The sequence below is a fragment of the Cariama cristata genome, unplaced genomic scaffold (genome assembly GCF_000690535.1).
Source record: "Cariama cristata isolate BGI_N322 unplaced genomic scaffold, ASM69053v1 scaffold14832, whole genome shotgun sequence".
In the NCBI taxonomy this organism is placed as follows: Eukaryota; Metazoa; Chordata; class Aves; order Cariamiformes; family Cariamidae; genus Cariama; species Cariama cristata.
This window is the reverse complement of record NW_009603333.1, coordinates 8-21,967: the sequence shown is the minus strand read 5'-3', so window position 1 is coordinate 21,967 and position 21,960 is coordinate 8. Positions and strand designations below refer to the sequence as shown.

The following is a 21,960-nucleotide window of genomic DNA, read 5'->3' as shown; positions in this document are numbered from 1 at the left end:
TACACCTCTATCACAGTACATCAACATAGCTAGATGTTTTCTAAGAAATTCATGACCACTGATGAAATAACATCACTTGCAATCTTATCTTAATTCATGACACTTTGAATGGAAAAATTGCAATTAGCCAAATATTCTTATGCCAAAAATTTTAACTTTTACACTAGATAAATGATTTTTACTTTGAAATAGTGACGTGGGGATGTACACATTGGTTATAGCTACAGGGGCAACAGAAGGCATAAGTGTGTTCCCCAGTTGTGCCTCCCTCAACATGTCCTCTGCATTGTGCTGTAAGAACAGATGAGCCTAATGTTTGAGCATGGTACCAGTCACAATGCTGGGCTCACCTTCCTGTGGAGAAGACTGCTTGTTGAATCTCCAGTGGCTTGCAAACAAAATGATACTACTTGTAAAATAAGAAATAAGGCTGCTTACCCAAAACTGGAGCCTGCATATGCTTGATGTCTACTTGCTTTCTTCCTCAAACCCAGGCTCCAGGGATGGCATCTGAAACAATTTTGGAGCACTATGCTATTCCTGTACTGAATGTTGTTTTCAGTTCTGCCCCCTTTTCCCTCTCCAGATCATGAAGACCAACTTCTTTCAGAGCCTTGTACTTGTTTTTTCCATCAAGCATAATCGCTCAGGAACAAAAGTATCAGCCTAAAATAACTAGTGTTTTATAGATTATTATTTCCTTTTGTAGTTCTTGTTGAAATACTTAAGATAATAAAACTTAGTAAAAATATAAAGAAATAATACTGATTTTGTTTTTTATATATACTAGTCCTGCAATGAACAGATATGAATTATTGATTGATTGGTCAACACTATCTTCATTCTTTCCTAGGAAACCTAATAACTAAAAAGAAGCCAGCTCGTTAGAATTTCAGATGTGGCAATGGCATCTACTGTAACCAGTTCAGTTCCTACCACTGCATCTCGGTTTGCTTTACTACGAGTTGAAAGTGATACTGATTCGGAGTGTGGAAAAGGAAGAAGTGGCCGAGGTGCCAGTAAATCTCAGGCTTCAGGGGGAAGATCATCTGCAAATGAGAAAAAAAGAAAGAAAAGGAGAAAAAAGAAAGAACAGCAGCAGAGTGAGGCCACTGAGGTAAATTGATTTTATTTTCAGTAGTGAGTAAGGTTCTTGTCTGATAAAGAATTTTTTCTGTCCCTGACAAGTAATTGTTTTGGGTTTTTTTAATGAAACAAATGCTACATAGTCACAGAGACTGCATTTCTTCTTTGCATTGTTAAGAATTCTCTATATAAAAGTAGGATACTCCTTACTGCACAAGTTGAAAATGTTTAATGAGAAGAAATTGCTAGGTTTTACTTTTTTGACAGCACCACCTGAATAATTAATTTCTGATGAAAGGAATGACCTTTCTAAAAAGTGATTGATAGGTTATAACTTGTTTTCAGAGGTTTGTAGGTAGTCAGTTCTAGTTGCATGCTTGGACATCAGCATGTTGAAATTCAAAGATGCTTTCAAGGCTTTTTTTTTTTCTTTTTTAGGAGATAGTTAGACCTACCTACCTGTCTGAAAAGCTTTAAAATCTGATTTCCTCAGTTGTAATTTTCAGATTTATCCATCATTCCAGTCCCTTAATCTATTAAATGCAGAGACCTTTTTGTGTGTGAATTGTGGGGTGAAGAACAGTGGTGACTTTTCTGATACTGGGATTCTTAAACCTCACATGAAATGAAAATTGAGACGTGAAACTGAAGGAATTGCTCCAAGATTCTGGGAATTGGAATTCTAGATTGCTGTATCTGACAACTGATCTGAGATAATCTTTCTGCCTGAAACAACATCTCCTGTCAAATTTAGTATGTAAAATAAACAAAACCTCCAAACTCATATTTTTTTTCTGTCAGAATCTATTAAACTTAAACTTTGTTTTAGTAGTTGCAGTGATGTTAAGTAGACTGATTTATTTTTTCAGCTTTGATGCTGTTCTTTATACTGAAGATTAAATTTTCACTAAGCATACCCTGATGTTTCTTTATTACTGCCTTAACACCATCAAAACTTTTAAGGCCATCAAAAGAATTCTGTGTATGCATATGCATTGCATATATCTACAGAAATTCATTTGCATGGAAATGGTACTTATGCTTGTGGTAGCAGAGACACAAGTAGGGGCTGACTCATTTTCTTCACCCCAGCATGTACAATGTCTGTGTCTATACTCCACTGAAATTATAAATCAGAATGGTCTGCACCAGCGTTCTTGCCAGCAGTGTAATCTGAAGAAGGAAGCAGGGGTTGTAGTGCTGGTGCAGGCAGCAAGAGAGACAGTAGCAGAGCAAAAGGCGGTATGGCAAGGGACTGTTTGGAGAGGAAGGAAAACTATGCTGAAGTATCTGCATTATTGCCTGATTTTAAGTTAACTTTAAGCTCAGGTGAGCTGCCATTTTAAGGAGGAGTTGTGACGCTTGATAAACACATGTTAAGGAGAACACTGTTAGTGTACTTTGCTTCTCTTTGTTTTGTCTTTCATCCGATAAAAGCTTCTTTCTCCCTTCCAGGAGCCTTTACGTTAAGGAAATCCCTGTCTTTAAATTGATAGTAGATTGTATTGGTGCCTTTATTTTCACTCCAAGTAAGGACCAGAGTGTCAGCTAATGTTTAAGCTTGAGCAGTGAACGTCTTTGAGCTGCCGAATTTGCAGGTTATTTGTTCACTATCAAATTTTATAATTATGTGAGATATTTTTAAGATGGCACTGTTGTATCCATATGGTGCAGCAATTAAAAATAATTCTTATTGCAGGTTCTTAAAATGTGACCAACTTTAGATTGACAAACTGTAAGGACTGTGTATGTGGTTGTTCTTCTACCTGAACCTCTAGTTCCTCTGTTTGCTGACACCAAATCTGTGTATACTACCTTTTCTTTGGCATTATATTTAATTTGGGTCAGGTCTGAGCACACTGTAATACCTGATCCAGCATGAAATCTGTCGGACACAGTTATCTCTTCAGATTTGTTTAAAGTATTTTCAGCTGGCAAAATAATACACTTACATTTTTGTTTAATCATTTATGGTACACACCATAATGTAAAATTATGGAAAACTGTGGATCAGAAGCACCACTGCCACATAACATAAACCAATGAAAAAGTATCCCAAACTACAGAGTAAGGTAAAGCACCTGTGTCTGAATGTCTTTGTTAGTCCATTAAGACTGTTTCTGTATACTTGTCAACATTTTGATTAATGTTAAAAATAACTGTTTTTTTCAGCTCAGAAACCTTGCTTTTAAAAAGATTCCTCAGAAATCCTCACATGGAGGCTGTGTATCTCAGCATGAACAAAAACTGCACACTGCAATTCAGAAGGACTCTCAGGAAGAAAATTGGCAGGAGTGGAGACAAAGAGATGAGCAGGTACAGCTCACTGTACTTAGCCATCTTTGGCTTTCCTGAAATATGTTACTCTGTGAAGTCAAGTCTCATGGATAGATTGATGGAAAGGAAGCAACAAAATAGTGTCATGTAGAAGGAAAGGTTTCAGTGGAAATTCAGGCCACATCTTCTGTCAAATATAGTTTAGAGACAGCACATGCTGCTTTTTGCATACCTCATAGCTGAACTGTGGATTACTGGAGTATGGTAAGAGGAATCTTTATCATTTGAACAAGTAGAACTACTACCATGGAAGGATGGTGAAATGCTGTGGTGGGAGCAAAGCTGGGGATGTTTTGGTGGAGCAATATATAGATATACAGTATGGAGCCATAGTCAACTGGGCTGTTAGGCATGAAATAACTAGTTCCTTTCTAGGTAACAAAGGAAACTTGAATTATGAGTGCTGACTGTCCTTTAGCACACTAGGGTAGTCCTGTCAGTGTAAGAACCTCTGTTTCTTTAATGTTACAACATCTTTTTCGTAATAATATTGTTAATAGCATTCATTAACACTTGAAGAATACAACAGAGATAAAGCAAAGACTGACTGTGCCTGTATGAAGGCTAATATGAAGTTTTCACTGTGTTTCTTCTTGCCAGAGCTACCACTAACAGAAACATCACAGCAAAATGCACTTAATCCAAAACAGTAAAATAATCTTCGCCTTGAACAAATACAATAGTTTGCTGTCCTTGTGATGTCAGGAAGAGTCGCCTTGGTTCTTGATTTGAATTCAGCTTTTAAAATACTCCTTTTTGATACTGAAGAATGTACAGTGATTGATTTTCTTGTATGGTGTTTTAAATTATATGAATGTTGTTAATTGTTTGCAGTACTTCTGCTCTATTTTAAGCCAAAATAACTGTCCAGGTTTCAGCTGGGATAGAGTTAATTTTCTGTTTAGCAGCTGGTGCAGTATGTTTAGGATTTAGTGTGAGAATAATGTTGATAAGACACTGTTTTAATTGTCTGTAGGTAGTGCTTATCTGAAGTTAAGTCTGTTTGTTTCCCATCCTCTGCCAATGAGGAGGTGCTCAAGAAGGTGGGAGGGAGCTCAGCCAGGACAGCTGATCTGAACTAGCCAAAGGGACATTCTGTACCATAGAATGTTATGCCCAGTATATAAACTGGAGGAATTCGCCAGGAGGGGCAGATCACTGCTTGGGGATCACTGTTTAGGCATTGGTCAGCAGGTAGTCAGCAATTGCATTGTGCATTGTTTGTCTTTTCTTGCATTTTATTCTTTTGTTACATTCCTTTTCATTACAATTATTATTATATTTTGTTATGGTTCATATTACATTTTAGTTTAGTTACTAAACTGTTCTTATAGCAACCCACAAGTTTTACTGTTTTTTGATTCTCCTTCCCATTCCACTGGAAGGGCAGAAGAGTGAGCAAGTGGCTGTGTGGTGTTTCGTTTCTGGCTGGGGTTGAGTGACGACAATAGCATAGATGGACAAGGAAATAATTCGTTCTAGTCATTTTTTTCAGATGGTGCTTAAAGAAATGTTTTGGTACACTGTTTTTCTAGATTCTTTTAAAATAATTGTCTGCTCTGCACTCATTCACTGTGGATAATAGATTCAGCTGTCTTGTTATGCTTGAAGATGCCTTTCAGACTATTTAACTTTGCACAGACTTTTTCAAGGCAAATTGCTAATAAGTGACAGCAACTGGAGTTCATGAAGCTGTTGAACTTCTATACTGGCATCTACGAGGACGTTATTTTCTTTTACAGAGAAATTTTTGACTTTTGTCTCGCTGAAAAAGATGATATTGAACTGCTGCTTCTTCTAATTAAGACATGATATAGAAAGCCGTATTGATGAAAGACTTGACATTTGGATACTGACCTTGATTTTTTGTGTTGCTAAGGCTTGGTATAGGTGCCTCCTTAAACAAAATACAGCCAAGTTTTTAACTTTCCAGGCTTGTAGGTGATTGTCCTAGCAGTAGAGTAATGACCTAATAATAACTTTGAAAATTTCCAGAGCTAATTAACTTCAGAATCACATTTTAAGGTACAGATTGGCTTTATTCAGTACTTGCAGTTTTTTCATTCTGTGTGGTATGAAGCAATTATTGCAGGTAAAAAATAAAAATTATAGTCTAATTTCTGGATGATGAAATGGTGAGATAAAGTAAACTTAGTTATAAACAATCAATTCTTATTAATTTCAATCTTACTGACATACAGGCTGTGAAGTTATTATAGGATTCTTTTATTTTAAAAATAACTTTAGAGCAGTTACCATAATTGTAACATATGATAGTTATAGTTCTGAAGACATCTCTGTCCTATTTTCATGGGAGAAAGGAATAACCAAATGCTGTCACAGTTCTTGAGGCTGAAGAATAGGCTGTTTTGCAGCTTGGCTACATTTTGAACAGCTTTCTGTTGTCACAGTGGACTGAGCATAAAGAATGGAGGTACAGTGTGGACTTTGAATATTTTTCCAACAAATCCTATGTTAACTTCTATTTTGCTGCACTAACCATTTAGTGAAATGGTTGACACCGGCATGATCACTGTTAGATTGCAGTATTGATATTGTAAACAAGAAATAAACTTTGTTTCAGGTTATTGATGTGACACTGATGCAGTACCTTTTGAGGCAACCATAGAGATTACAATGAACTTTTTTGGTTCATAAATGATTTAAAGCATTGGGTTTTAGACCTCAAAGTGCTAAAAAGTTGCTCAAACTGCTTTAAACTTACTTTTATCTTCACCCAGAAACTCATTGGAATCTGATGAGTGGAAAAAGAAATTGCTACTTGTGATTCCCGTCTTAGAACAACAATCAAAATGTTTGCTATAGCTCCAAGTATATAACATGGAGTGCATGTCTTGTTAGGATATGCTTGTGACAAACATTCACCTATGTAGTTTTTAATAGAGGACAAAGTCTGTGAAGCAAAGTTTTATTTCAGCGCTGGGTGCACAGGAGATCACCTCCATGACCCTCCTGCATGCACACTGGTTGGTCTCACTTCTACATATTTCTTTAGGACAGTCATTCATATTCATGCCATTTCTCGGACGTCTTAGACATATTCAGATGATTTCCTTGAAGTTATTTACATCTATGCCCTCCCACTTGTGTCTGCGCACTGTTGTCTGGGGGTCTTCTTTGAGGGTCATGGGGTGAAGGCTCAAAGTCTTCCTCTCAGTTGAACTCTTCACCTCCTTATTCCTGTGCCTGCGCTGTATGCTCCAGCTACATAACAAAACTGCAAGTTGACAGGTAATGTTCTCCTTCTTCCATATAAAGGCAGGAAGGTGCCAATCAAGCTAAGATAAGTGGTATCAGCTAAAGCAGCTTGACCCTATACCCAAATACACATTTCCCTGTCTCTGTCCCCATACTTGGGTTCTTGGAAACTTACATTCTTTCTGACCGCCTATGTGTTACGGCTTAAGCAAAACTACATTATTATTTATCACATGCTCAATAAAATATCCATAATCAATAAGATTAATTTTAAAACTCTTATTTCACTGTTTGAGGATGCTGCCCATGTATTACAGCACTGGCAGGCATTGAATTAGCTTGTTTTCTTATGAGGGGAAAAAGGGACACAAGTGAAAATGGTGAGGAATTAAGTTTAATTATGGCATAGGCATTTTTAGGTTTTTAAGGAGAATTACTAAAAGGCTGTGAGTCCCCACTGATTTCCGCAGTAGCCTACTAACAAGGCAGTAAAGGACTTGTGACCCTGAAATAAAAATTAGGAAGTAAAGGCCAGTAGCACACAAAGAACCATGAGCTTTCAGTATCCACAGCTATGCTTTATTATATCTATTTAATTTGATCACCAACAGTTTCAGTAATAACCTGTTCTCTTGTCTGTAATCTTGTTGCTGAGATTGTCATAACAGTTCCCTTTCAGGATATGCATTCAATGTTGCTTTTTTGAAGTAACGAGTTAGTGTGTGTTTGTGCGTCACTTCTGTTAGATGATTATTTGTTATGTTCTGTGAGACTATAATTTGAAGAATCCATGGGTAACTCTGATTTAAAGAATTGTGATCTTAAGGTAAATTTAATTACAGACACAAGGTACAAGTATTAGAAGCTTGATGCTTTGAGCATAGTAATGGATGAAGAAAAGCATATGCTTTGGAGTAGGTCTGAACAAGCAAATCTGCTGAGCAATAATCTGTCTAGTTGATCAGAGCACAGGGACTCAGAAGTGATACGTTACTGAGGGCTGCAGGTAGTTTTTCCTCACATTTGTTCAAAACATTGCCCATTCAGTTATATTCTCTAAACAACCCAAGAGGAGGTGGGGCAGGCACTTGTTTAGCTTCTGTGTAGTTTAGTTGTTAAAGGACTTGAAATAAAATTTGGGATGTTCATACTCCAAGCTCTTCTCTTTCCCTTACTACGACTGTTCCAAAAGTATGCCTGCAGGGTTATTTGCATCTGCACTGTTCCATCCCACCAAACCTGCCTTACTTTTATTGGGGGATGTTGCATGGTACACATGTGTATGCAGGAATTACCCTGTATAAGTCAAGTGTCTTAGCCATTTAGCAGTGAGGTCCTGCTCCTCTCAGCCCATTGAATCTTGAATTCTGACAAAGAATGAAGCCTCCTGTGGAGGGTGTTAGTCATTATCAGCTGTTGCTCATGTACCAGCTTATTATGTCATTACCATCACTTTAGTAATATCAACTTGATAGGGTCTATGTATAGCTTTTTAAGAACAAGTTGTTATATTAGAGGCAGATACAGAGAAAAAAACATAAAGGAAAAGACAGAGGAGCCATGCTTATGTTGGTGTGCTATGTGTTAAAGGAAGAATCAGTTAAACCATCTCGAAGCCCACAATAGTACCACTCTTAAAATTAGCAAGAGACAGTAGTTAAAACAGGAGGTTCCTGTAGTAGGAAGAAGAGATAAGGTATTCTTTTGAGATGAAGATGAGAAGTGTTGGAAGCTTATGAAAAGTCTGATTATTTGTTACGGGAAAGACGGGACCAGCTACAAAGTTGATTCAGCAGACTTGAGAATGCAGAATTCCCAAACAAAATGGCATTATTCCACATGTATGACAATTTTTTTGACAGGTTTGTTTGACAGAAAACCTGTTTAGTCAAGGTTGCATCAAATGTCAACTAGTGCTTTTAACTGTTGTGCTGTCTCTGTGTTGTTTTTTCTTAAAATCATGGTGACTGTATCATAAGATTTAATAAAAGCGTCCCTTCTGACCTGGAGAAACTGGCAGGAAGGTTCAAGTTGCAACTGGCACATGTTTATCTGAGAAGTGAGACATGAGTTTGAATGCCTCAGATTCAGAAGGCATGAAATCCTCACCCCTTAGTTCCATAGTTTCCTTTGTCCAGTAATACAATATTGATAATGAAGAGGTAAATTTTAAGTGGTATACTGCAAGGGATGGTGATACTCAGCACTGGGTGAGAAATAGTGGCTCCCTGCTTCCATAGAGGTCAGCTCCACAAAGAGAATCTCCCAGTTCATGAAGAGCTCCTGTTTTCATATTTACCCTCTAAATTACCATACTGCCTGGTACTTTGCTTTTAAAGGATTGTCACCATTTGTCTTAATTATAGAGCTATTCTGTAAATAGTATAGTCTTTCTTCAGCAGAGCTTTAAAGAGTCACTGTAAGAGCTTTGTGCGTGGTTCTTGATTTCTTATGATTATTAGATGTACTCCAGAGCTTGCCTATTGGTTGTGCACTGCCAGTACCTTGACAAAGGAACCTGTGGTTTCTAGATTTTTGGATAGGTTCAAAGTGGTAGTGAGCCTATAGCTAGCTATCCTGAGACAGTCAGGCTATGCATAGAAGCAGGACTGAATGTGCTGGGGAAACTAAGAGGGAGATGTCTGGCTTTGAGAATATTCAGGTCTAAAGCTCTGAACTCTGCTGCTGCTTAGAAGTAGCGACCTTTGGGTAGCTAGCTTCAAACACTCAGTCTTGCCCTGAATTGAACAACTGCTAGGTAAGTAAATTATTATAGAGTTACTGTTGTACTAGAGATCACATAATACAATCTTTGTGTGATTGTTTAATAGTTATAACAACATTGTGGTAGTGCTAATTCTTGATAATTATTTAAGACCTTGTGTGCTAAATTAGCACTTTCAGACACACAAAGGTAAAAATCCTAAGTTCATGTTTCTTGTGAGTTTACCTTATTTTTGTATGTTAATTGTCTGGGTTTTTTTAATCCCCATTCTCTCTTTTTTCATCATGTTCATGTTGTTTTTCAGTACAGTGGACTACAAGGCCTAATTTTTGGTAGATAACTATCATTGTCAGATTGGATTCAACAGTTGTGGGCAAAAACAGTTCATTGATTTTTGCAGAATTTCAGTCAATTTAATTTATTGTCAGTTATCAAACCTTTAATTACTGATTCTGATACTGAAATAAAAGAAGCTCTTCAGAAAAAACCCCCACCCCTGGCTGCTGCAAAACCCCTCTTCCCCCCTCTTTGTTCTCTAGTCCCCTCACTGCAGGCTGCCGGCAATGCAGGAGATGGGGGACCATTTGTGGGGGCCCCTCCACCTGTTGCGCTTTGGTGAGAGTTGGGCCTGCCAGCCACTGCTCCGTGCCTGCAGCCTTTTGGGGTGTTGAGGTGCCTCCAGCATGGCTGCCGCAGTGGGTTCACGGCTCTTCCCCACCTCCCCTGCTACAAAAACCTTGCCAGTGTGTCCCAGTGCAATCAGTCGATGCCAAGGTTGAACCACAAGCCAAATGTGAAGCTAGGAATGACAGCACCCTGAAGTCTACATGAATTCTTGTAGCAACTTATGCTGAGAGCACTGTTTTACTGTGTTTAAAATAACTGTGCAAAAAGGGCTCATTTACTGTGGCAAAAATGAGAAGCCACTTTTTTTAATTTTCTCTTGAGTGAGACTGATCATAGGAATTGTTGAACAAACAATAAGGAAGAATGTGTGTGCTTTTACACCATATAATAAATCACTTTTAGGCATAGTACAGCATATGAGAACTTGTAATGTTTTTTTTCCAGAACATGGTTCCTATAGACAAAAACGCTAGTGTACGTCAGGCAGCCCGTTTCAGCAATGTACATTAAGATAACTTAAGTAATGTATTCACTTTAACAGCTATTGTAATTTATTCTGGAATGAATGAAAAGGACCTCAATTTGAAATTCAAAGAACAAGAAAATGATAGGTAATTATTTTTACTAATTAATATTTTAGTTGAGTGCATGAAAAGGAGAGAGCTATGATGAAAAATAAGGCTTTCATTTGGCAGCACATCACAGAGGGGATTGTAGTGATTCCTTAAGACAGTAGACATCAAAGGAACTGAGTTTGGCATTCAGAACAACTTAATCTTGGTTAACTTTGCTGTAAACAGTAACATAGGTTATTAGCTGTTTATACATTTAGATTATCCACTATCTACCTCAGCTATAGCATCTATATCCTCTAGGTAAATCTCTTCTTTTGGCTCCATTGAACTGTTGCTGGTACTGGTCTTCTCAATTCAATCCTTCAGCCTTCTATGCAGCAGGAGCTGGACTTCCCTGCACTTTCCTATTTTCCTATAACACAAGAAAAAAGATATCCCATCCTTCATTCCTGTTGTGTTCCTAGTTCTTTTTCTTAATAGCTTACACCAAGAAAGCTTCAAATTTTCTTTACGTCGCCCAAGAAGACTTGCCTACTTCCTCTTCTCAGAAATGAAAGAGAAAACATCTTGAAATAATTCAGGTTTTCTTAGTTCTGCTCTCCTTTTAAGATGAAAATAAAGTGTGTGTAACCTAATCTTTTCACTGCAGTGCATGAGCGCTTAGACTTTCTGGTAGTCTTCAATGACCTTTTTCATCCTTTAACAGCCTCTGGTTTTCATGTTTCAGACTAAAAATAAAAATTATTTTAAAGAAATCTCATGTAAACAAATCATCAAGATGGTAACTGTATTACATAAAGATGTGTGCAATGTACTCTATGCTTACATCCATCACAAAGTTTCCTGAAGCCAAGATATTTTGTTACTTACGGTACAAAAAGGTATATTAGCTGTTAATAATGCCGTATGTCACATTGGTGAAACTTAGCTTTTTGGCAATTGTAGTGGTATGTGTATTGAAACTGAAATTTTAGTATGGTCTTAGTGGTTTTGTCTGCTGCCTTTTTTAACTAGTCACATGAAATACGTTAATTTTGTTTCTTCAGCTGACATCTGAAATGTTTGAAGGTGATCTTGAAAAAGCATTGCTGCTAAGCAAACTGGAATACGAAGAGCACAAAAAGGTATTTGCAGAATTTATCCTAATGCAAAAACTGTACAAGTTTGAGGCTTGAATATTAAAAATCAAATCTCCTGAAAGTACCATTTTTTAAATGTAAATTATTTGCTTACACTGTTCAGATGCTTATGAGTTCAGAGAGATACTGGATTTGAAAGAAACCATATGTAATAGTATTGGGTGGTCTGTAGTTTTTTTAATTGGCTTGTACAGGTGGAAAATTAGTTTTACTTTTTCAATTTTCTGACATATAAATGCACTGAAAGAGTACAAGAGATCCTGACCTTCCTCAGAAAAAATCCAGCCCACTTGAAGAGTAAGAGAATCAAACCACTTATTCTCCTTAGGCCTCAAAGTGTTAGTTATGGTTGCTAATATCTGTTCTCTGTTTTAAGTGTAAATATTTTAGTTCTAATAAGCTGTATAGAATTTCTTGGCTGGTCAGGATGCTGTTTTCTGAGTAGTTCTTATGGAACACTGAAGAATTGTTCTGAAAAAGTATACTTAGATGAAAATTTTATTTCTAACAGGAATGTGCTTCTTATTTGCAATAAATCAGGCGCCAGTTAAAACTTACGAAAATATATGAACTTAAATATAATTAAGCATCATGGAGAAATAAGAATGGCCTGTGCACTTTTGTGCAAATATCTCTATAAAATACTTCATTTTTTGAGGGGGAGGGTACCATAGTTCTTGAAAACCAAGGATAAATTTTAACTTACATACTAAAAGTTTTTTTTAAGCTGAAGACAATCTTCAAGCATAGTAGCATAACATCATTTATAGACTTGTTGAGAAATACCTCTGAATAATTTAAAATATACACTATATATTCAAATCTTCTTCCTATGGAAAGAAAAGCACCCCACTTCCATCTTTGCTTTCTATATAACATTTTTTTCTTAAGATTATTTAACATTTAAGATTATTTTTAACCTTAATTAAATATTTAATTAATTAGTGTTTAGGTTTATTTTTAACAACTGGGACTGATAACTTGCTAAGAATGTTTAATGTAGATGTGTGGGGAGGTGGGACTCTTGTTCAAATGGCTATCATATACAGAATCACAGAATCTATTAGGTTGGAATGGACCATTGAGTATCAGTACCAGGCTGTCAGGTTTCAATAGGAGTAAGGTCAATTGGTAGAGCATTGCTGCACACGAATAGCTCTCTGACTTCTACTGGATGAGTAAGCATATTTTGAGAATAAAAAGAAGATACAGTAGACCTCTGCTTTTTAAAGAAAGTACTAAGCTGCATTGTGTAGCACTCTGCCTTCCTGCATTTGACTGACTTCTGGATAAAAATTGATACAGGTGATTGAGGAAGTCAGGCTGATAATTCATTTGCTGTTTAGTGAAGAGCAGTGCTCTATTTCAGAGAACAGATTTGATGCTTAATTGCTGATATGTCTTGCAGTCTTTAAACCAATCTGAAGCCTGCAAATTACTGTTCAGGCTAAAATCTCCTTTAGTACATTGTCACTGGTTTTTTTCTTTATAAAGCTTCAGGAAAAAATATTTGGGTATTGAAAGTTATGCCAGTGGGACTTTATTCTTCTAGGAATATGAAAACGTTGAAAATACTTCACCTCAGTCAAAGTCTGTGACTAAGAAAAAGAACCAGCAAGGAAAAGACAAACCTCTCGCTGTGTCTCTGAAAGACTTCCAGTCAGACAGTAATATAGGTATGCCTTATCATACCATATGAGCTGTTCTACTTGGAACTTTCATAGTGTATATGCTAACAGCAAAATGCCCTTCTGTCTCTGTTCATTAATACTGTATTTAAACCAACACTAAATGAGTTGCAGTTAGTGTGTCCTAGTGAGTCTATAAGCTAAATGCTCATTATGTAATAATGAGCTAGTTTAGCAGGAAAAAAAGGTTAAGGAAAACATAATTTCATGTAGTGTCCCTGGGGTGGGTGGTGGACTCAAACACTCTTAATGTGACTTTTTTTTTTTAAAAATCTAAGTGGGTTTTTTGTTTTACTAAGTTTGCACTCCTCAGGCAACTGAGTTTCTCTCTTTCCTGGATAATAGCAAGTCATTGTTTGTCTGTCTTCATGATACTGGCTTTTATTAAGATGAGTAAATATTGAAATAACTTATATATACTCATCATATGCATCATTTATACATTTAAAATTCCTTCACCTGTGTCTATAGAGCAGATTCTGAATTTTAGTGAAGAAATCAAAGTAGATGCTAGAAAAGGAAGAAAGTAATTTGTTTTTGAAGGTTTTTCTTTTAAGGATTGTTTTTATATAAATCTACAATATTTATCAAACACATTATTTCCAAGTAATCTGAATAGAGGGAAAAGATTGAAACCACAGCGGTCTGGAAGACATGGAAGGCATTGAGGTATACGGTGAGATACATGCTGTAAAAGCCTAGACTTAAAAAGAAACAAATCAACAGATTTGTTAAGTGTCTGTACTGAAGACATTGCCCTCCACTTTGACTGAAGCAAACAAATATGGATGCTGCTTTTGATTAAATAGTCTGAAAGATCTGGGAGAAGATACAAATACAGGGATTGATGTAATACATAGTTTATAATATTGGCTTGTAATGCTTTAGTAATGACTTTTTTTTTATTGTGACTTTGAGAGGAGAGTTAATGTTGAGGAACCAAATAGATGGGTTCCCCCCCCACACTTTTCAAAATGTCTTGTTTCAATAGTCAGCTGAACAAGATTTATGTAACTTATTGATGTCATTTTTTTTCCTATTCTTTTCAGATAGCCTTGCTAAAAAACATGAGGTAAGTATTAATCAGACTAGTTTATTTTAAAAAAAAAAACAAAACCTCTTACATTTAGAGGGTAATTATTTTGGCACTTCGTGTAGCAACAATCAGTTGTACATTCTGAAACTGACTGGTTTCCATTTGGAAAATTTTTCAGATGTAGATTTAATAGAGATGTATGTCTGCAGTTCTTGTATCTTGAGAACTTAGTCCTGGCAGATAGTCTTTGATGCAACTTGCAGATTTAGAAACATGTTAAAAAGTACAAACTAGTACAAAAAAGAAAAGCAAATTAGGTAAGAAAGTACTCTGATGCTACTATGTTTGGTGCAGTCCACAAATACTAAAACTTTTAGAGGGAAGAATAGAACATAAATTAGTGTAGTCATAGTGCAAAATTATTAAATTCCAACTTCATGCTTTTGTGTAATCTCATCAGCTAAATGTTAACTGTTAATTAATTTCTAGGCTCTTCAGTTGGTATCATATTCTCTAGGTGGAAGTCACAGGATTCTCAGGATGTACAACATAAAACAATATCTAGGTGTAATGATTTTCCATAACTTAACCTATTTTTTTAAACATGTTGATTTCTAGCTCAATATTAACTTGTATGTAAAGGAAGTTATATTATAGTACTTATCTTTGACAGGAACTGAACTTTTCCCAGTCTTCATTGCATGATGAAGGATTTTTCAACAGGCTGAAAGGCGATGTTCACAGAATGCTTCAGAGAGAGAAAGGGAGAGTCCAGCTCAGTGGTTACAGTGAAACGGATAACTGCACATCTCATGAACACAACCAGGCATGTAAACCAGCAGTCATTCTGAAGTGAAGAAGTTTGCCTAATGGAGCTTATTCAATGATTAGAAGGGAGCACCTGAGTAGAAGAAAGCACAAATCAAAATCATGATAATCTTAAAGAATTAAAAAACCTACAACACTGTAATATTTTTATCTATCTGAAGAGGTATTTAAATGATGTGATTTTCTTAACATGAAACACTTACAATTGAAATAACTTCTGCTCCACAGAAAATGCCAATATTTATCACTACATTTCTTATCCTTTTGGTATCTATTCATATATACCTCTTTAGTTTTGATCAAAAGTTCTCTTTTCTAACAAACAAATCGGTTGCCTTTCCCAAGAATCAAATTCACATGACTAAATTATTAAGAAGTGATTGTTTTCTTGCTTATAGGAGAGTGTTTTGAAAGATGGAAAAACAGAACGACTAAAGCTTGAGCTTGAAAAGAAAGATGCAGAAATTGAGCGACTGAAAAATACAGTAACTCAGTGGGAGGTATGTAGCTGATAATACCTTCAAATAGTAGACAAAATTTAACATTACCATATATTTGAAACAAAGTATTTATTAAAATGTGACCAGTGTGTAGAGATGCTTTAGACTGTACACAGATTAGGTACTTACAGAGCAAATTATTCCTTCAGTACCACATGAAGCAGTCTTTCTTGGCAAGTAAGTTAAGCATCTAAAAATAATTAAAAGAATCAAGACAAAGCATCCAGAAAGAAACTTCATATCTGGAATATCAATCACTACTTGTTTGCTAGTATTGCTTTTTCATGGTCAAAAAATCTAAGACTAGGCAAGATCTTGAGCAATCTGATCTGCCTTGGAAGTTAGCTCTGCTTTGAGCAGGAAGTTGGACTTTTGGGGGTTTTTCCAACCTATTTGTTTTTTAAATTCTACTCAGCTGTTCTTCCATTTAAGAAATACATTTTGTTGGGATTTTTTGTAGATTCAGTCCAATATTTGAAGTGATTAAAGAAATCAATGAATACTTTGTCAGGTTTAAGAGAAGTTCCTTTAAAGCTGCAGTGTAACAAGAATGGAGTCCTGTATTTTGTTGTATCTTTTCCTATTACATACAGAATTGGAAATTGGAAATCAGATTCACCAGATGCTAAAACACACCAGGGAAAAAATATTTGGTAATTCATAATTACATGGTATTGCTATATACTGGAGTAGCTAGGGAAAATATCTGTCTCCCTGTTTTCAGTCCATGTTAGCATTGTCTGGATAGTGCTTAGAGCAGAAGGGCGAAATTTCCATGAGGAACTGGCATTGAAACAAAATACATTAAACCAGCATAGAATTATTTATTTATTAAAATTTTTATTCATTGCTTACAGTGGACTGAGCAGGTTGACAGACTGGGAGTTTTCTGATGCTTCAAAGAAGTACTTTTATTTGTAGTAATAAAGACATGAACTTTGTTAACAACTGTTTTCACTGTATACTAAAGTTGGAATCCCCAGGTGAAATTTTAAAGTATAAAACCATTGATATTTACCACTGTCAGCACTTGATCACATTTGACAGAATAAAAGCAATGCATAAGGATACTGGTGAGGTGATGGATGATGATACAGCTGTTTAATTTTATGAACTTGTCCAGAGACTTAATACAGTTTTAGGTGTCCATGAAAGGTCTGGCTTAAATGTAAGTTAATTATTCTCAAGGACTGGTGTGATACTCCCAGGGAAAGATAGTAGCGTCTGCATTACAAAAGTAGTATGTCTAAAATTAAATTTTTTTCAAAAGCCTGCAAGAGCAAACTGTATGAAGAGACTTGTGACCGGAAAAATAAGTTTACAGCTAAGATAAATGGCTAGAACTGACATTGGTGGCCAATTAAGGAAAAGACTGACTTACGGAGAAAGTGTGGTGGTATCAGATAGATTGGAAAAAACAGCAAAAATAGGTTCTTGAGTAGTGAACTCTAAAGAGTTGAAAAGGAAAGAAACTGTAATGTAGTAACTACTGAACAAAGTAATCTGTAGAGCAGTGGGGTCTTGTCCTACTTGCCAAGTAATAATGGCAAACTATTTATACTATCTTGGTATCTAGAAAATGCATTAATTGTTGTAATTTTTCAGGGGAGAAACTACAAAGCTCTTGATGCAACAGGCCTATATACTTCAGGCAGACCTGGATGGTGGTTCCTGCACTATCAATTCACTGACATAACTTTATTTTAACTTGCTCTAAGCCTTGTGCTTGCTTTTTCTTTTTTCCCCTTAGTTATTAATCCACTTTTCCTGTTGAGTATTCCTAACTTTGTGTTTCAATTAAGACATAGATAAATCTTAAAGGTCTTTTTCAACCTAAATGATTCTGTGATTCTATGATTAGATTCTCTGCAGAAGTAATAATTTTAAACTCGTAAGTCTGACTCTAAGTCATGCTTGCTTTATAGAATACTTTTTTAGTAGGGTATACATGTAATAATTCAATCTCTTTAATACAGGCAAAGTATAAAGAAGTAAAAGCAAGAAATGCGCAGCTTCTGAAGATGATGCAACGTGAAAGTAAGTAAGAGTTTTATCAGGAAACTTAAATGTTCTTTTTAAAACATGAAAGGAACTTTCAAAGCAACTTATTTTTAAAAATAACGTGACTCAGTAACAGCTATAAACAACTAAGCTATTAATTTGCAGCAACTCCAGTGAGCTACAGAATTTGGTGGACCACACAGTACTCATTTCTGTTATTATGTAATGAAATAATCAGTTGCATGTTGAGAACATTCTTTTGAAATATAAACTGTTCAGTTATGTTTTAGGTACAATGATTCTTTGAGTTAGACTTTCTTTTGCTAGTGACAGCTATCTGTTCTGGACTGATCTCATCATAGTATCTGTTTAGACACGCTTGAGGAAAACTGTTCGGTACTTGCATCTTTGCAAGCTGTGCTTTGATCTGCTGGAAATATCATTCTACACCTAAGCAAGTCTTTTGCCACACAATGAATAGGGATACCTAAACCACAGCATTATATATGCAACTGTGTGATAATTTTTTTCTGTATAACAATATTCAGAGTCTTTATGATTCAGAGTTTCTCAAAGTTTGGGGAAAAAAATGTGTGTATATATACACTTGTATATATGTAAATATCCTAGTATCTTTATAGTTGTTATGCATAGTTATCCTTTAATATTCCTAATCTTGCTTGATGAAATTGTTTGAGTCTATGATGCTAGCCACACTACTTTTGTTACAAAATTGCTTTTGGTTTTCAATTTCTTAATTTAGCTCTTATGTAGTTTCTTCTCTGGGATAAATTTTCAGCTAGAAAAGAGCTCAGTTTTTTTTTTTCTTCAAAGTATGTCTAAGCTAGTTCAAATGTTCTTTGCAATTTTAACTTGGAACTTTATTACTTCAGGTCAGTGCCTGAGCCAAGATGAAATATTTTCATCTTGAGAGGAAAGAGGTGAAGTTCTGAATATTTTTTTTCTTTGTTTGTGGAATATAATGTACTATAAAACGAGCAATTTTGTGTTTTTCTACAGACTGAGTATTCTGTATTTTGGGGAGAAGAAAGTTCATGGCAGAACTGAGCCTTGAAAAAACCAGACTGAGCTTGTATGTGAAATGTATGATCCCAAATCTTGATCCATTGCCAATACGCAGTTTTCTGATGGACTTTGTTCACAATGGACAATCCATGCTGCTTACAGGGCTGAGTGTGGAGTTAAGTAGTGCAAGGTTGGGGTTTAATCTCCAGAATTTTTCAAGCTGTTATTAATGACACTGGTAGCTGATGGTTTGGTTTTGATTGACATCTACTGTTCTTTTCGTGAAGCTGGTGTTTAATTTAGAGGTAACAAAATGGTGAAATAAAGTGATGTCATGGTGCTATTGCAGATGAAGACCTCTAAATCTAGAAAGATCCTCACGCTGTATCTTTCTCTCTCTGTAGTGAAAGACAAAGCAGAAGTACTCCTACTGGCTGATGAATCTCAAGTTATCAAAAATGAATTGACTGTACAGGTAAGCAAGGATTTCTAAATGTAAAATTTCATGGGTATTTCAAAGGTGCTATTTATTTAAGGCAGTGGTAGAGGCGGGGGAGGGAGGAAGCTGAAACAAAAAACTTATTTGAAGCAAATAATGTTACATTTCATCCTTAGCCCTGCAGTGTGTGTGTCAGAGGGCATGTATTATGTAAATCAGAGAGTGGTCGGAGTTATAAGGGACCTCTGGAGACCATCTAGTCCAACCTCCCTCCCAAAGCAGGTTCACCTACACCAAGTTGCACAAGAGATCTCGAGTGTGACTCACTTAGAACTATTTCTGGAAAGACAGCAGACTTCAGCATGCCTGAAATTATTTTGCCCTGAACAGCACCTTAGGAGTATCATTCTCTGGTAACTCAAGCTACGAAGCTCAGAAAGATGCTTCAGAAGATGCTTCTTTCCTAGGTGGTTTGGGTTTTTTGTTGTTTTGTTTTTTGATTTCTAGTCTCAAGTTTACAAACACAAATGAGCTACAAATTACTTACAACGTGTCAGTTGGCAAGTCACTGTAGTAGAGAGCATGCAAGACATCCATGCTTAGTTTTTGATCCACAGCGACTGTTAGTTCTAAGCCCTTGACTTGTCCAAACGTCTTACATGTAACACAGTACTGGTTTTTGAGGGTGAAGTAATAACTTATCTGTGTTGTGTAATACTACATCAGTTAAGTGGAATAAATCAACGCAGAGTCCAAAAGCTGGAGGAGTTTCTAACTTTATAGCTTTTTTTATATCAGTAAATGTTGCCTGGGAAATAAGTCATTAAAGAATGTTTTACTTGTACTTTCAGTTCATGCACAATGATAGCAGTACTGACTCTTGAACTCAGCATGTATTACCTGTTTCTCCAATACAATACTAATAGAGAACAACATTGACTTGATAAACTCACAGATGTTAAGAATATTTTATAAATTCATATTCTGTATGTTTTTAGGTAACTACACTTCATGCTGCATTAGAGCAAGAAAGAACCAAAGTGAAACTACTGCAAGTGGAATTGACAAAATATCAGGTAGTTATTTTCTCTGTAAGCTTACCTGTTCTTGATGTAGCCGAGGCTATCATGAGGTAACATACTCTGAACTGACCTATTAGCTCTAATTTTTCCAGTTAAAAAAAAAAAATCAGCCATTCATATTATAGGAGAAAAACGAGTGGCAAAACTAAAGCACAGGTTTAGCAAGTTGAAGTCTACCACCTGTTTTGCACTCCAAAACTTCTTGAAGTATGCTAGTCAGTAAACATACTTCAAGCAACAAGTTGGTTTAACTCTCTGTCTGTAACTGGACTAAGCGTAGACTTCATGGCTTTTGCCACATTCCTTCTTTGGTTCTCTTAGTTCTGTCTCTAGCCAAATCTTTGTAGGAGATTCACAAGTTGTGTCAGAATAAGAGTGATAAGATCAGTGTCTTGTGACTGAGCATATGCTGTTTTGTTCAGCTTGGCTGCTAATGCAACTCTTAGTGAGTTTCAGCTAACTTTATAGTATGCTGTTCAACATTCTGACTGGTTGGGCTTTTTTTGGGGTGTTTTTTTCTTTTTTTTTTTTTTGAAGAGTGGCAGTATTTGTGAATAAGGATTTGTACTTGTGCATGACCGCACATTTTGGTTTTTCTGTTTGTTTTTGGTGGGATTTTTACTTGTTTGACTGTGACCTTTGGCATAGGTTATAAGGAGAGCTTGTAGTATATAATGGAAACTTCTAAGGTAGCTGCTTAGTCTTTGGCAAGCTATCCTATTTCAAGTTGCAACACATTTTGTGTTGGAATACTGTAATTTTGTGGAAACTGGCTCATTAAGCCATAATTACTCTTTCTGAAGCAAAAAAATTTTCTGATTACATCAAATTCTTTGGCCAGCATTATATGGGGTTCTGTACATAATCTCGTCTGTTTCTGTAGTCTTTTTCCCCTTGTTGCTTTACCACAAATGAACAAGTTCCTCCTTAAAATTGTCTTGCAGCAGTTGATATATATATGCTTGTTCAGTCCCTTGCAGACAAGCTGAGTGCTGATACCACTAACTGAAACTAAAGTAAATCTGTTAAATTCAGTCATTTACATCACTATTCTGACTTACAACTTCAGTCTTTCTTTGTTTTCCCCTCCCATCCACGCCTTTGATAACATTAAGTATTTTTGTCTGTAAATAGAAAATCTTGACTAAGGTAAGTTTATCTTATGGTTAATTGTAATAAACAGGATTAAAAGAGTAACAGTAAAAAATTTTCAAAAAATAGTCTTTGTTATACACTGTTAAAGAAATCTCTTTACCCTAGGTCTCCCAGAGCAGAGTCTCAGACTTCCGATCTTAGAAAAATAATTAATTAATTTGGATGGTACAGCAGAATGACAGCTGGTTTCCTCCGGAGGCAGGTTTTAAAAACCCAGGTTTTTAAACCCTTACAATCTATGCACCCCCTCTCCATGCATCCTTCAAGCACCTTTCGGTCCAATGGTCAGTCTCTTCACACGCTGTCCACGCGCCCCTTGGTCCAATGATAATTCGTGGTCTGGGGGCTCAGCTGTTTCTCTTTGGTTCTCCGCCTCCGAACTCCTACAGGCCATTTGTTGTCCTTATCTCGATGGTTTGCCGCTTCTGCCGACAAAGTTTCCTCCTTATCTTCTTCCAGACCCCCTGTAGCCAACCAACCAGGTCAGGATGAGTTTA

The 21,960-nt window shown here is 36.2% G+C and overlaps 1 protein-coding gene across 1 annotated transcript; it reads left to right on the top strand.

Moving 5' to 3' along the window:
- Window positions 1–904: 904 nt before the first annotated feature.
- GKAP1 (G kinase anchoring protein 1) lies at window positions 905–20,358 on the top strand (the record flags this gene model as incomplete). The annotated part of the gene is made up of 10 exons (XM_009695144.1): window positions 905–1,117; window positions 3,259–3,402; window positions 11,616–11,693; window positions 13,261–13,384; window positions 14,446–14,468; window positions 15,106–15,258; window positions 15,659–15,760; window positions 17,737–17,797; window positions 19,192–19,262; window positions 20,225–20,358. Coding segments are annotated over exons 1-10 (1,103 nt in total), but the record flags the coding sequence as incomplete, so codon positions are not given.
- Between the last annotated feature and the right edge of the window lie 1,602 nt (window positions 20,359–21,960).